This window comes from Scomber scombrus, chromosome 3, assembly GCF_963691925.1.
Source record: "Scomber scombrus chromosome 3, fScoSco1.1, whole genome shotgun sequence".
NCBI classification, from domain to species: Eukaryota; Metazoa; Chordata; class Actinopteri; order Scombriformes; family Scombridae; genus Scomber; species Scomber scombrus.
The window spans coordinates 11,799,563-11,811,048 of record NC_084972.1 but is presented as its reverse complement, the minus strand read 5'-3'; the positions used below and the strand labels follow the sequence as shown (position 1 = coordinate 11,811,048).

General features: G+C 39.5%; 1 protein-coding gene across 1 annotated transcript; it reads left to right on the top strand.

The window, feature by feature from the left end:
• Window positions 1-283: 283 nt before the first annotated feature.
• Window positions 284-8,817, top strand: fam219aa (family with sequence similarity 219 member Aa). Its single transcript, XM_062415693.1, has 6 exons — window positions 284-469; window positions 4,545-4,641; window positions 5,508-5,601; window positions 6,310-6,390; window positions 7,013-7,067; window positions 7,534-8,817. Exons 1-6 carry the CDS (start codon window positions 410-412, stop codon window positions 7,690-7,692), a joined length of 546 nt encoding a protein of 181 aa, XP_062271677.1. The 5' UTR covers window positions 284-409; the 3' UTR covers window positions 7,693-8,817.
• The last annotated feature ends 2,669 nt before the right edge of the window (window positions 8,818-11,486 follow it).

Sequence of the window (11,486 nt, the reverse complement as noted above, 5' to 3'; positions counted from 1 at the left end):
CGGTCCATTAGGAGAACGGGACAAACGCAGTCAATTGTGGAATTATGCAAATATTTTAAAACTATTTTAAATGTTGAATAAAGTTCTCGTGAATAATTTGTAAACAAGGACTTGTCTAAATGTCTTTATTACACATTTACATACACGTTTTCACTTCAATACGCATTTCAATATGATCATCTCTGTGATTGGACAGATTCGTCGTGAATATTCTATAGACCCGGAAGTGGGGCGGTGCTGCTGTTTTGCAGTGTCGAGTCACCTCTGTCAGGATGGAGGAAAACGAACTGCTACAATGCTGAATAATAACGAAGAATCCCGTCAACCGAGCATCATAAACCGGGACACTTAGACAAAAGTCGCTGTTTATCTTCACCGCTGTATCGTTTCTACCAAACGCTTTGCCAAAATGATGGAAGAAATCGACCGGTTTCAAGTCCCTCCAGTCAATGGAGAGACGCAGCCGCTGGTAAGACAGACAAAAACACATATGCTAATATATTCTATTGAAAGCAACATTTTTTTCTTGTCTAATCTCGTCTGTGTGCTTTATGGCGACAGATGTGCTACAATCGGCGTGTAAGCTAACCGACAGCTATCTATGGGATGCGTTCTATTGATTATCTGCAGATAAATTATAGTGGCTAAATCTCCTCCGCATTGAATGATTACACCAGTAAGCCATTCAATCACTGAATATTAAATAAGTTTCATTTTCTCTTACTGCATCATAGTAAATAAACTACGCACTTAAATTCAATGGATATTAAAAAATAAATCCCACGTCAGTATGCGCTTGTTTACATCAGTAGCAGGCGTAGCTCACGGTTTTTACATCTCGTCATTTGGTGACGTGTTATTTGGGTTATTTGGGTGTTTCGGGATACACTGCAAGCCCAAATGATCGCGTGAGTAGGAGCTCTGTGTCCAAACCCCATACTGCAGGCTGCAGCACTGATCACACAGGCTCAGGCAGGCCCACGGTTTAAGACCATGGGCCTGGGACCATTAAATATCATATGACAAGTTTCAAACATGCTGGGAAATTAGTAGTGATTGGTCCAAACGCTAGGAATTTATGTGTTTTTTGTGCTTTATTATTTACATCTTAAAGGTATGTCTTTCTGATTTGAATGCCATTATTACACATGCCTAATGAGCACACTGTACAAGATATGGAATCTTGTGTCATGGCTACTAAAAATGAATGAAATATGCTGCTCTCATTCCCTACATTTAATGCTGTGTTGATCTTTTTATTACAGCAATGCAGTTTATCATTATTATAGATTATCCACACTCCAAACAGAGCAGTCTCAAACAGCTGTCCCTTTTTAAGTATTTGCTATGGGGGGGGGGGGGGAGTAGGGAGTAGGGAGTAGGCAAAAAGCAGAGCTCCAAGTTCTACTGTTCATCTCCCACCCATACTTCTCCAGCCCAACTACCCCGAGGCTTAATTCCAGCAGAAATAACACAAGAGCATACTTATTTTTTTTCCAGAACAGATAGTCTGCTTTATTATGCAGCAGCAATTGCCTCTCCTCATGAAGATTTGATCAGTCTGCTCTCATGTGTCATCCACTGAGATTTCAGAGAAACTTGGGTCTGAGTAGCAAGTGGCTGCAGCGTGTCTGCTGTCAGCACGAAGCCTAACACTCTCGGAAACCGTATAGCCTAGTTTATATGCTTTACCGCTTCATGTAATTAGTTCAGAGTCCAACAGCACTGTGGGTCTCTTCAGCGTTCATATCATATCTTATTTGACACACTTTACATTTATACCATATCTGATTGTGTCAGGATCACAGTTGCTGTGGCACACATTGTGCATTTTAATGCTAATAACTTCATTGTAATTCCTAAACCGCATGAATCAACTTGGCACCTGCCCCCTTGTGGGGAATCAATTTCACACGAATCAAACCAGCTTTAAGCAGAATTTTGATTGATATGAATTATTGAAGTATAGCCTATCATCAATGAGAGACTAAGATCAAGTGTAAGATTAAGAAACTCAGTATATATGCCTGAAATTTCTATGTTAATTAGTAATTACATTTTTAATAAAAACATTGTATCCTAACAACTAGTTTTACAATGCGTTCCATTATATAGCACATGATCAGAAAACACAGTTTAAATCTCATTATAACAGATTGCATTGCAACACGTTGAGATTGTCATATAGCCCAGTTGCCATTGTCATGCACACGTATTGCACGCAAGTGTATTAATGGTCACCTGATCTATCAGTCTTCACTGCCATTGGCCAGCGGGAGGCCATGATGTATAATCCTACCAATCTCTTGGTGTCTGTGCTGTGTCAGCAACCTTGTGGCTCTTCATCATCAGAGGCAGTAAAGGAGTAGCTAACAGGAGGACAGGCTGATGAAACTGATTCAGAGAGAGGTCATTTCATTTATATGTTTGTGTGTGTGTGGGCCTATGAGAGAGTGTACAGTGTGTGTATGTGAATGCATGGGGAAGGTCAGGGCAACAGGCCATGTTTTACTTTTAATCCATAAAAATATATGTGGCACCCCAAATGCCATAAGTCAGGTCTTAATCATTTGTTAGTGACTGTCAACACTCAGCACATGTTTAACTATATTCTATTAATGTATGTTTTAAATGCTTGAGCCTAGTACCTAAAAGTAAAGTAAGTAATAAACCACAGGGCAACAAGGAGTTCATTTTTAAGTTGTTTTCAGGTTTAAGAACTTTTAAATCAAATCTCTTCAGGCCAAACTTTCAACTGATGTATTTTAAGCTGCTACAATACACATAACTTGTTTATTGGTGGAAATCCACTATTTGCTATCAGTAATGAAGCCAATCTTATGCTCAAGAGGTGTCAGGAAATTCTGTCACAAACAGCTTAATTCTCGTTCCTTTCAATTATTCACAGACAGTTCTGCATAACATTTCAAAGAGATGTATTTGACATACGACGTGACCCTGCCTCATCACAGTACCTTTCTGTGGTGGAAGGAAAGTGTGAAAAACAAGAATAAAAAAAACCCTGCTGCGGGTAAGCCTAATGATGCCAGGGAGAGGCCTGCCACATAACAGAAAGAGCTTGTGTTTGTGCTTGTTACGGTGAGAATACCTCATCTGTGCGCTGTGCTTTGCCACTGTATTCGGTGTTGCAGCTCTCGTTAATTATTCCAGCCAAGTGAATAATGCCTCATGATCAGATGAGGATGAGACTATTGTAAACAACAAAGGTGCACTTGGTTATTTCAGCCTGTCATTTTTTTTTTTTTTTTTTTTTTTTTTTTTAAACCTTTACAGACATTATGCAAACAGAATAGTGCACATCAATGCTGTTATACAAGACTGAGCTTTGGCAGCATGTTTTTTTAAGTGTTACTTGAAAATCGATATGCAAAACAAGCTTCTCACTGTCCCCGCTAAATACTCTTGAATTTTTAATCAGGCCCTGTGAGATTGATGAACGCATGGATTTGGCCTTAATACCTGTAGTACTTCACAATAATACCATGAAAAGGCTTTGATGAAACAAATTCACACTTATCTGTGTCTAGACCAATTTATGTTGTAAACCATTCACACCGTCTTCAAATACAGTTGCTTGTTTTTCTTTTCTTTTTTTTTTTCTATCATTACCAACTATGCCTGTTATGGAACACACAACATTTTGACCATACATTCATGTTAATCGACTGTAATATTCACACAGTTCAGTAGTGTGCTGTACTGTAGTGTACAGCTGCAGTCTGAACATAAATGCAACTTTAACTTCAAGTTTCAGCTCAAGCCATTGAAATCCTCCTTTAAAAATAGGCGCTTTTTCTCTGGTGAGAATATAGGGTTATTGAAAGCCGACTGCCTGGTAGCCTTGGTCCATGTGGCCTGTGGAGTCCTACAGAATGCAACAAGGGAAGGCCTGTAGGATAAACATAATGTGGAGCTGTGTCAGCAAAGCAGGCCAAGTGCAGCCCAACTCCCCTCTCTCAATCTGGGGAAACCTTGGCCGCAACAGCAACCCCCTCTGTTCTCCCATGGTCTCCTCCCCATGCCATCACTGCTCGCACATAAAAGAGACAGAGCCAGCAACATAGGCAGAACACTCGAGCCTATTGATGGCGCAAAATAGTAGTCCACAGGCAAGAGAAATCTCGCTGCGGTATTGGACACAAGCAGGATATAAAAGGAGTTAATTTTCTCGGCTTTCGTTTAGGCAACGTTTACTGTTAGCTTAGCGATAAATCAGAGGCACTTACGGTACTGAGTTGATTGTGCCCCCAGGACTGTGTTCAATTTTAGGTTGCCAAAGGAAATATGGCTCTGATAGGAATTGTATTACTAGAAAATAAGATTGGTTCCAGGTTTATTACTGAATTATCAAACAATGCAGCAGTGACAACACTAGGATTATGAAGACACAGGGACAATGGTATATACTGTAAATCTCATTTTTACGGGTTGAGATTATAACAAAATAAAATATCACTTATTGTTTTTGATTTTCTGGTTTGAATCAAAGCTAACATGCTTGGTTGTGTCTTTTCTTTTTCTAGGACCCAGCAGCATCCTCTACCTCAGAGGCAGACCCTGACAACAAGGGAGAGACTGTGGCTATGAACTACAAGCCCTCACCACTGCAAGTCCAAATAGGTATCAACACACTGCAAATCATCTTGTGACACAATTCTAGGCTTAAGATTTGATCAGATAACAGTAGCAAAAAATGGAGAGCCTGCCTGCCACAGCTACAACAGTGTACAGGTTTGCTAAACTCCATCATGAGGGGTTGAAATGAGTACAAAATATTCTGTTCAACATCCGTTTATATACAGAAGCAAAAGATATTCACTAAAGTATTGTATGAGAATGAAATTATATTTTCCAGCCTCCCAGTGGATCTCTTTTATCAAACGTGTTGAAACATTTCTGAGCTGCCTCTGTTATTGCACTGCCACAACACTGAAAGCCTTTGTCACACTCAGGATTCCTCATTTTTATTTAGTCCCAAGGCCTTGTACTGTGTATTTAGTCCCAAAATAGCTGGCTGAAAAATATTGCTTTCTGAAAAACCCAAATGGTTACATCCTCCAAACCTGTTTTGAAACCTACATTTTTAAGATAAGTGAGTCTAAATGTTTAGAACAGGAATTTTCTTGAACTCCATATTTTCATGATATCTATGAATAATCTAAGGTGCGAATTAAAAACACAATATCTGTGATTCAGCTTTTAGCAATGACTGCCACTGGCAATATACAAGATAGAGGTCATATTGAGGTCATGTGATAGTGACTCTTATATGGATAGTTTCATGTGCTGGCTATATAAAATGTACTCTGTATGGTTGCATAGCATGTTTTTCATAAGATGACTAAACACCTTTTTTGTGTGTAACAGTGTGTAAATGTGGTAACTTCTATCAGGAATCAAAATCATAACAATCTGTCACTGATGGTCATTAGGTTGAGGTTTATTTGATGTTTTTACTGATGACCTCACATCCTGTGGTTGCCCAGAGAAACAGAGGGACCTTGCCAGGAAGGGATCAGTGAAGAATGGCACTGTGGGCAGTCCTGTCAATCAACAACCCAAGAAGAACGCCAGGACAAGGTAACAGCCTCAACTGCCTGTTTGTTTCTCTGTTATGTTAACCAACTCAACCACAAATGTCACACTTTGCATTAATTAGCATCACAAGCGATATGTTTTTGTATCGTCTGCTCTCCATTCGATGCAAAACACCACAACCAACTGAAATGCAAAGCATGAGGACAGCTAAGCCCGCTACTGAAGGCTTTATTTGCTGCCATCATTCTGTGGACGCCGTCAGACTTTATAATGTTACAACCGAACACAAACAGTGCACAACAAGGCTTCTTCGAGAAGGAGAATTTGTTGTGTTCCACGAGTGTGGATGGTGATAATGGAGTCAAAGCACTGAGCAAAAAAAACAGTACAAACTCCACAGTATTGACAACTGGCTCATCTGTCTAATCCCACTCTCTGATGGATTAGTGGAAATATATGAAAGGCTACCAACTGGTCTGAACCCCGAGTCTCTGAAGCGTAAAGATAATCTGGCAACGCCTGCAGGCTGAAGGCCACAGATTTGCTCCAATTTTCCTCCTTCTGTGGCCTTTAAGGAGAATACCATACTCAGGACAGTTATCAAGTACATGCCTTCCAAGATTTGAAATATTTTTCAAGAATATACTATACTACTTTGTGACTACTGTGTACTGTGTTGTTAGGGTTTATTCAAGGTTTGATACCTTGATAGTTTGCACTTTTTCAACTGTTCTCTTTGTTCTTCTTCAGGTTGGTGGTACCAAACAAAGGCTACTCCTCCTTGGATCAGAGCCCAGATGAGAAGCCCCTTGTAGCATTGGACACTGACAGGTATATCATTTCTTGAACTTCACAACACTAAAAGATAACGCAATTCAAAGAACTAATATTTCAGAAACTGAAGAGCTGGCGTAAAAGGAGGAGGGGAAAAGCAGAAATTGGCTAACTTGTTGTTTTGTACATTTCACACTGTCATGATGGTACATTAATCCATCGAGTAACTTGAGAGAGTTCTTAACAGAGGGATCCTAAAAAGGGGGCAAAGCCTCTAGCAGGGCACAGGATTAGAGGATAGCGGGGTGAGGATTTGGATGGGGAAAAGCGGCTCAGAGGGAGCGCTCTCTTCCGCACTGTACCAGCAGGTCTCCTTTTGACACAGATGAGTCCCACCCTTTGTGCTACATGAGGTAGAGTCTCTCGAGTGAAATGAGCCCTCTGGGAACCGGTCGAGCTTACATCATGGATTGCATCATATAGTTTCTGTCACAGGATTTCTGACTCACAGCCACACAGGACACCCATTTGTTTATTGTCCAATCTGTTTACCTTGGAAATGTCAACACCTTCAAATATGACATACAACTGTGTGCATTTTTTACCATGTATTACAATTATTTCAACCTTCATCTTTTGATAAGCTTGTGTCTAACTGCTGATGTCTCCATTTTTACAGTGACGATGACTTTGACATGTCCAGATACTCGTCATCAGGATACTCCTCAGCCGAGGTGAGATGTCTGAGGGACCAGGTATCTATACACACATTATATTGTAGTTGATATATTGTGAAACCACAAACATCACCACCTGATCATCCAATCCCATCGTCACACCGGTTCCACCAGGTACATGTGCACCCATTGCACCATTGTAATATCCAAGTATTTAGAATCACTGAGTGTCATCTGTAGTGATTTAGCTGTCATCCAAATAGGTTGTTCCTTGTTATTTTTGTCCTCTTGCCTCCCTCCATTACCACCAAAGACCTGATTGAACTCTACGGTGCTTTTTTTCTGTTTATGTAAAGATATAATTAATTGGGCTCTCACAACGTTTTTGAACATGTATGATGAATATATTTAGAATCAGCATTCAAACTAATTTCACTAACAAGCTCATTCCTACCTTTAAGGATTTGGCAACTGGGTTCTGAAGCTCTGCTGATACTCTATCTCCTCCCTTTTGCTTCTACAGCAGATCAACCAGGACCTGAACATCCAGCTCCTGAAGGATGGGTACCGGCTCGATGAGATCCCTGATGACGAGGACCTGGATCTGATCCCTCCGAAAGCAGTCAACCCCACCTGCATGTGTTGCCAGGCTGCTCCCTCCACAGCCTGTCAAATCCAGTAGCCCCCCGCCCCTCCTCCAATCCCCATCAAAAAAAAGAAAAGAAAAAAAAAAAATCTCCTGTCTGCCACCTGCACTGAAGCCAACTTCCTACTAGAGCGGCAGCAAGGAGGAGTTGAAAAACTATTGGCTGGCACCGGCACAAAGGGATAACAAGGGGTGTGTAAATGTTACAGTAAGCAATGGAAACAGGTCAATTCTCGAGAAAAGTGTCCATATGTACAGTATCTTGTGCACGTTCCTCCTATGGTAGGATCTGTGCATCTTACTTCTGCGTTGTTGGTTCAGCGAGGGCTCGACTGATGGCAGGAACATTACCTCCAAGGAAAACATGTTACTTTTGCTTCTCCTTCGCCTGAACTCCATCCCATGGTTGTGGATATTTTGGTTTACAACCACCATGAAGGATTGTGCGACGTTGCAGAAGAACGGAACCAACAAAATGGCATGACAGGAACTCGACAAAAAACCTGTTATGATGACAAGGCGTTATTACTGCTGAAGTGCACCATTCAAGGAGTCTATTACTCTGCTGCTGGTCACATTCAATGGACGAGAAGCTTAGGAGATCGGAAGTTTCTTAGTGGCCATTGTCTTTTCTCTCGTTTCTTTCAGCCGGTCTGCTTTGTCTTCCTGTGTACATATGTGTCAAACATGAAAATGATGTGTGTGTGTGCGTGTGTGTAATTATGTCCAAGAACATAGTGCTAAACCATCAAGCTACTGATAAAACACTAGCGCTTGCAAGTCACGACACTAAGGTAGTCAAATCCAGATTTTTTTTGTAATGTCTGTCTGTTACACCGAGGTTGTACTGCTCATTGTTTAATATTCAGTTAAAAGAAACTGAAAACAAATCATTTTGCATGTTGCCTGTTAACACTGTCTTCTAATGACCAGCCTGTGCAGATAATTTACCAGATTTTATTGACCCCTAAACACATCTTTGTGCTGATGAGACATTGTGTGAGATGTGCTTTAAAAAAAGATAAAATTAGCAATATTTAGGTTCACCTACCGTAATAACGGAAGATGTAGAGAAACATTTATTTAGAAATAATGGCAGAACAGCTCATGGATTAGTGTACTTCCTTTATTTTTATCCATGTCAGCCATGGACATAACTGGGTATCGAAGGACGTCACCACCAGTGAATGTGGTAACAGAAGAGTAAATGAAAAAAAAATGGTTGTACCTGGTGTAGAAGAATGTCATTGAAGTTATTCCATATTGCCTGGATGGAAATTAAATAGGATTTTTTTTCATATCAAGGGAAGTTTTTTATTAAGTGTATTTGTTTTGTATGATCATATATTTGCGCAAACTTAATTTGGGGGCCTGTATATGTAGCACCAGACACAGCTGTGTATTGTCAAGGCTTTATACTAATGGATGTTTTCCACCACGTTGAAAAGGAAGTAGTTCTTGCTATTTAGAAGTTCTGAATTCATGCGATTTATTAATCATGTTTACATCACTCTAAAGGCATCTGTGGAGGTTCACAGACATCAGCTATTTCCACACTTGTCCGTGAATCTGCTCAGAAACAAATGACAGTGGAAGATGAGTGGTGGGTTTCCCAGAAACACCTTAACTATGAGAGTTTATGCCACTTCATGGTTATGCACATTTTGACACCCAGAAAACAAATTTCTTTCTCTTTAAAAAATAACCTAAATTTATAAACGCTTATATCTAGCTTGTATGTGTACACTTTACACTGTGGTACAAGTTATTCTCTTACTGTAACATTCAGATTGTACTGTACCAAAGGATTTGATCAGGATGTGAAGATACTTCTAAAATACTGTGTGCCTATGTAATGAATGTTATTTTGATTATCTTTGTAGATATATTAGTGTTTTGGGAAACCTTGCATTCACTCTTCAGCTGTTCACATCTACATCTACATTTTAGGAAAATCCATACAAAAACAAAATATTTTGGGATTCACTGAATGGAAGAACAGTACATAATCAATGATTCCTTTTCTTGGAGGTTTTTTTTTAATTATTTGGAGAGGTCTGAAAGATCTGCAAGCATATGTGTGATCAACAGGAAGAGATATAATTTAGCTTTCATTAAATGAATCAATTGTACTGTGTGTACTAAAAACCTACAGGGAAAGAGAAAACAAAATGTTTATTATAAATGTCGAACCATTATTGGCTAAGTAAACCATCCAGACAAGTCCGTGAATCTGTAAGAAATAATGTCCTATTTCTCATCTCTGATATCCCTGATACAGCCTGATTGTTTCTACAGCATTTGAGTTACAAAAGCACACAAACATGAAAAAATCTACATTTCTTTTGCAAATGAGGTGCCATGTGTGTAGATGATATTACTTGCATTAAGCTGAAAAAAAGACATGATTAGGAGTACAGAAGTTGGTGTAAGATAAAGTTGTCGGGACAGCTATTTGCTGGGGAGAGAGTTGGCTCAGTAGCTGTGTACAGCTGACATTTACATTTAGAGACTGACTGTGTGATTGACTATGGTGCTGGATTTTGTTTTCTGTATCATAAGCATCATCCTGATAGATTCACACGGTCGTCTTCTATTTAGTGCGCTACTTCTGGCCAATGTCCTTAAGCTTCACTAACCTCTTGAGTTAAGAGTCCAAAAGTAATGCATTGTAACAGAAGATATTTATTTGCAGTTGTGTGTTTTAACTTATTTTTCAAGTATGGGAAAAAAATTCATATACAGACTGATGGTTTTTGTTAGTCAGATGCTTATTATGATGATTGTGAACTGGTCCCATTTAGATTTTAACAGTGTTAAAAGTTCTGTGTATAGTGCCGAAATATCAAAAAATAAATATTAGATATCTGAAAATTTTGATGTTGTCATGTTTTTCTGTGATTGTAATTTTACCTTTTTTTGCTTGGTGTCATATATCAGCCATTTATTTTTAATATTTTTTATTTTTCTCAGGGTCAGTGGGAACTTGGAGCCTTCGTCATGGACAGATGATGAGTCAGTAAACATATTCACACCTACAGTATGTGCAGGTCCTACTTCAAATGCCTTTTGGAGAAAACCACAACATCGAGAAGAGACACATTAAATTAACTCAGTTTATCACTACAATTGATTGGAAGGCGAAATGTATTTTTTTAAATATAAAATTGCTGTTTTTCATCAACCAGAAATACCGAAGCATGGAAGAAGATTTGTCACATTATATCTCAACATCATCACCCTGTGTTTCTCAATCACTCCCAGTCCGACACTTCTTCAGACTCCTTCCAACTGTTGTGCCAGCAGCAGATTAAACAAATAGCTGCTGTATGAAACAGTTTGCCTGCCTCCCACACAGAATCTCTGCTGGGGATGTGTTATTACCCACTCAAGTGGCCGGGCAGGAGAGGATGGGGAAGAACGGATAGATAGATAGATAGATAGATAGATAGATAGATAGATAGATAGATAGATAGATAGATAGATAGATAGATAGATAGATAGATAGATAGATAGATAGATAGATAGATAGATAGATAGATAGATAGATAGATAGATAGATAGGTAGATAGATAGGTAGATAGAGGAATAGTGAGTGAGAGGGGTGGGGGGTTGGGTGTTTGTGATTAGCTTTAAGTTGATCCCTTGGGACCAGATGGTGAATGGTGGCTTACCTAGAAGCCTCAAGTCCCAGGAGCTAGTTTGTGACCACGCTGCAAGGAGTAGCACTGTAGCTGAGAAACACGTAGTAAAACAAGCTCATGAGACAGAACTACAGGAAAACAGGAAACAGGTGAGCAGCATTTTCATACCTCAGAATGATGTTGGTT

Bases quoted from the DNA above. Each gene is read 5' to 3' on its own strand.
- fam219aa (XM_062415693.1), top strand. From the start codon at position 410: ATGATGGAAGAAATCGACCGGTTTCAAGTCCCTCCAGTCAATGGAGAG. The intron at 470-4,544 runs GTAAGACAGACA...TTCTTTTTCTAG, and splicing joins ATGGAGAGACGCAGCCGCTG to GACCCAGCAGCATCCTCTAC. The intron at 5,602-6,309 runs GTAACAGCCTCA...GTTCTTCTTCAG, and splicing joins AAGAAGAACGCCAGGACAAG to GTTGGTGGTACCAAACAAAG.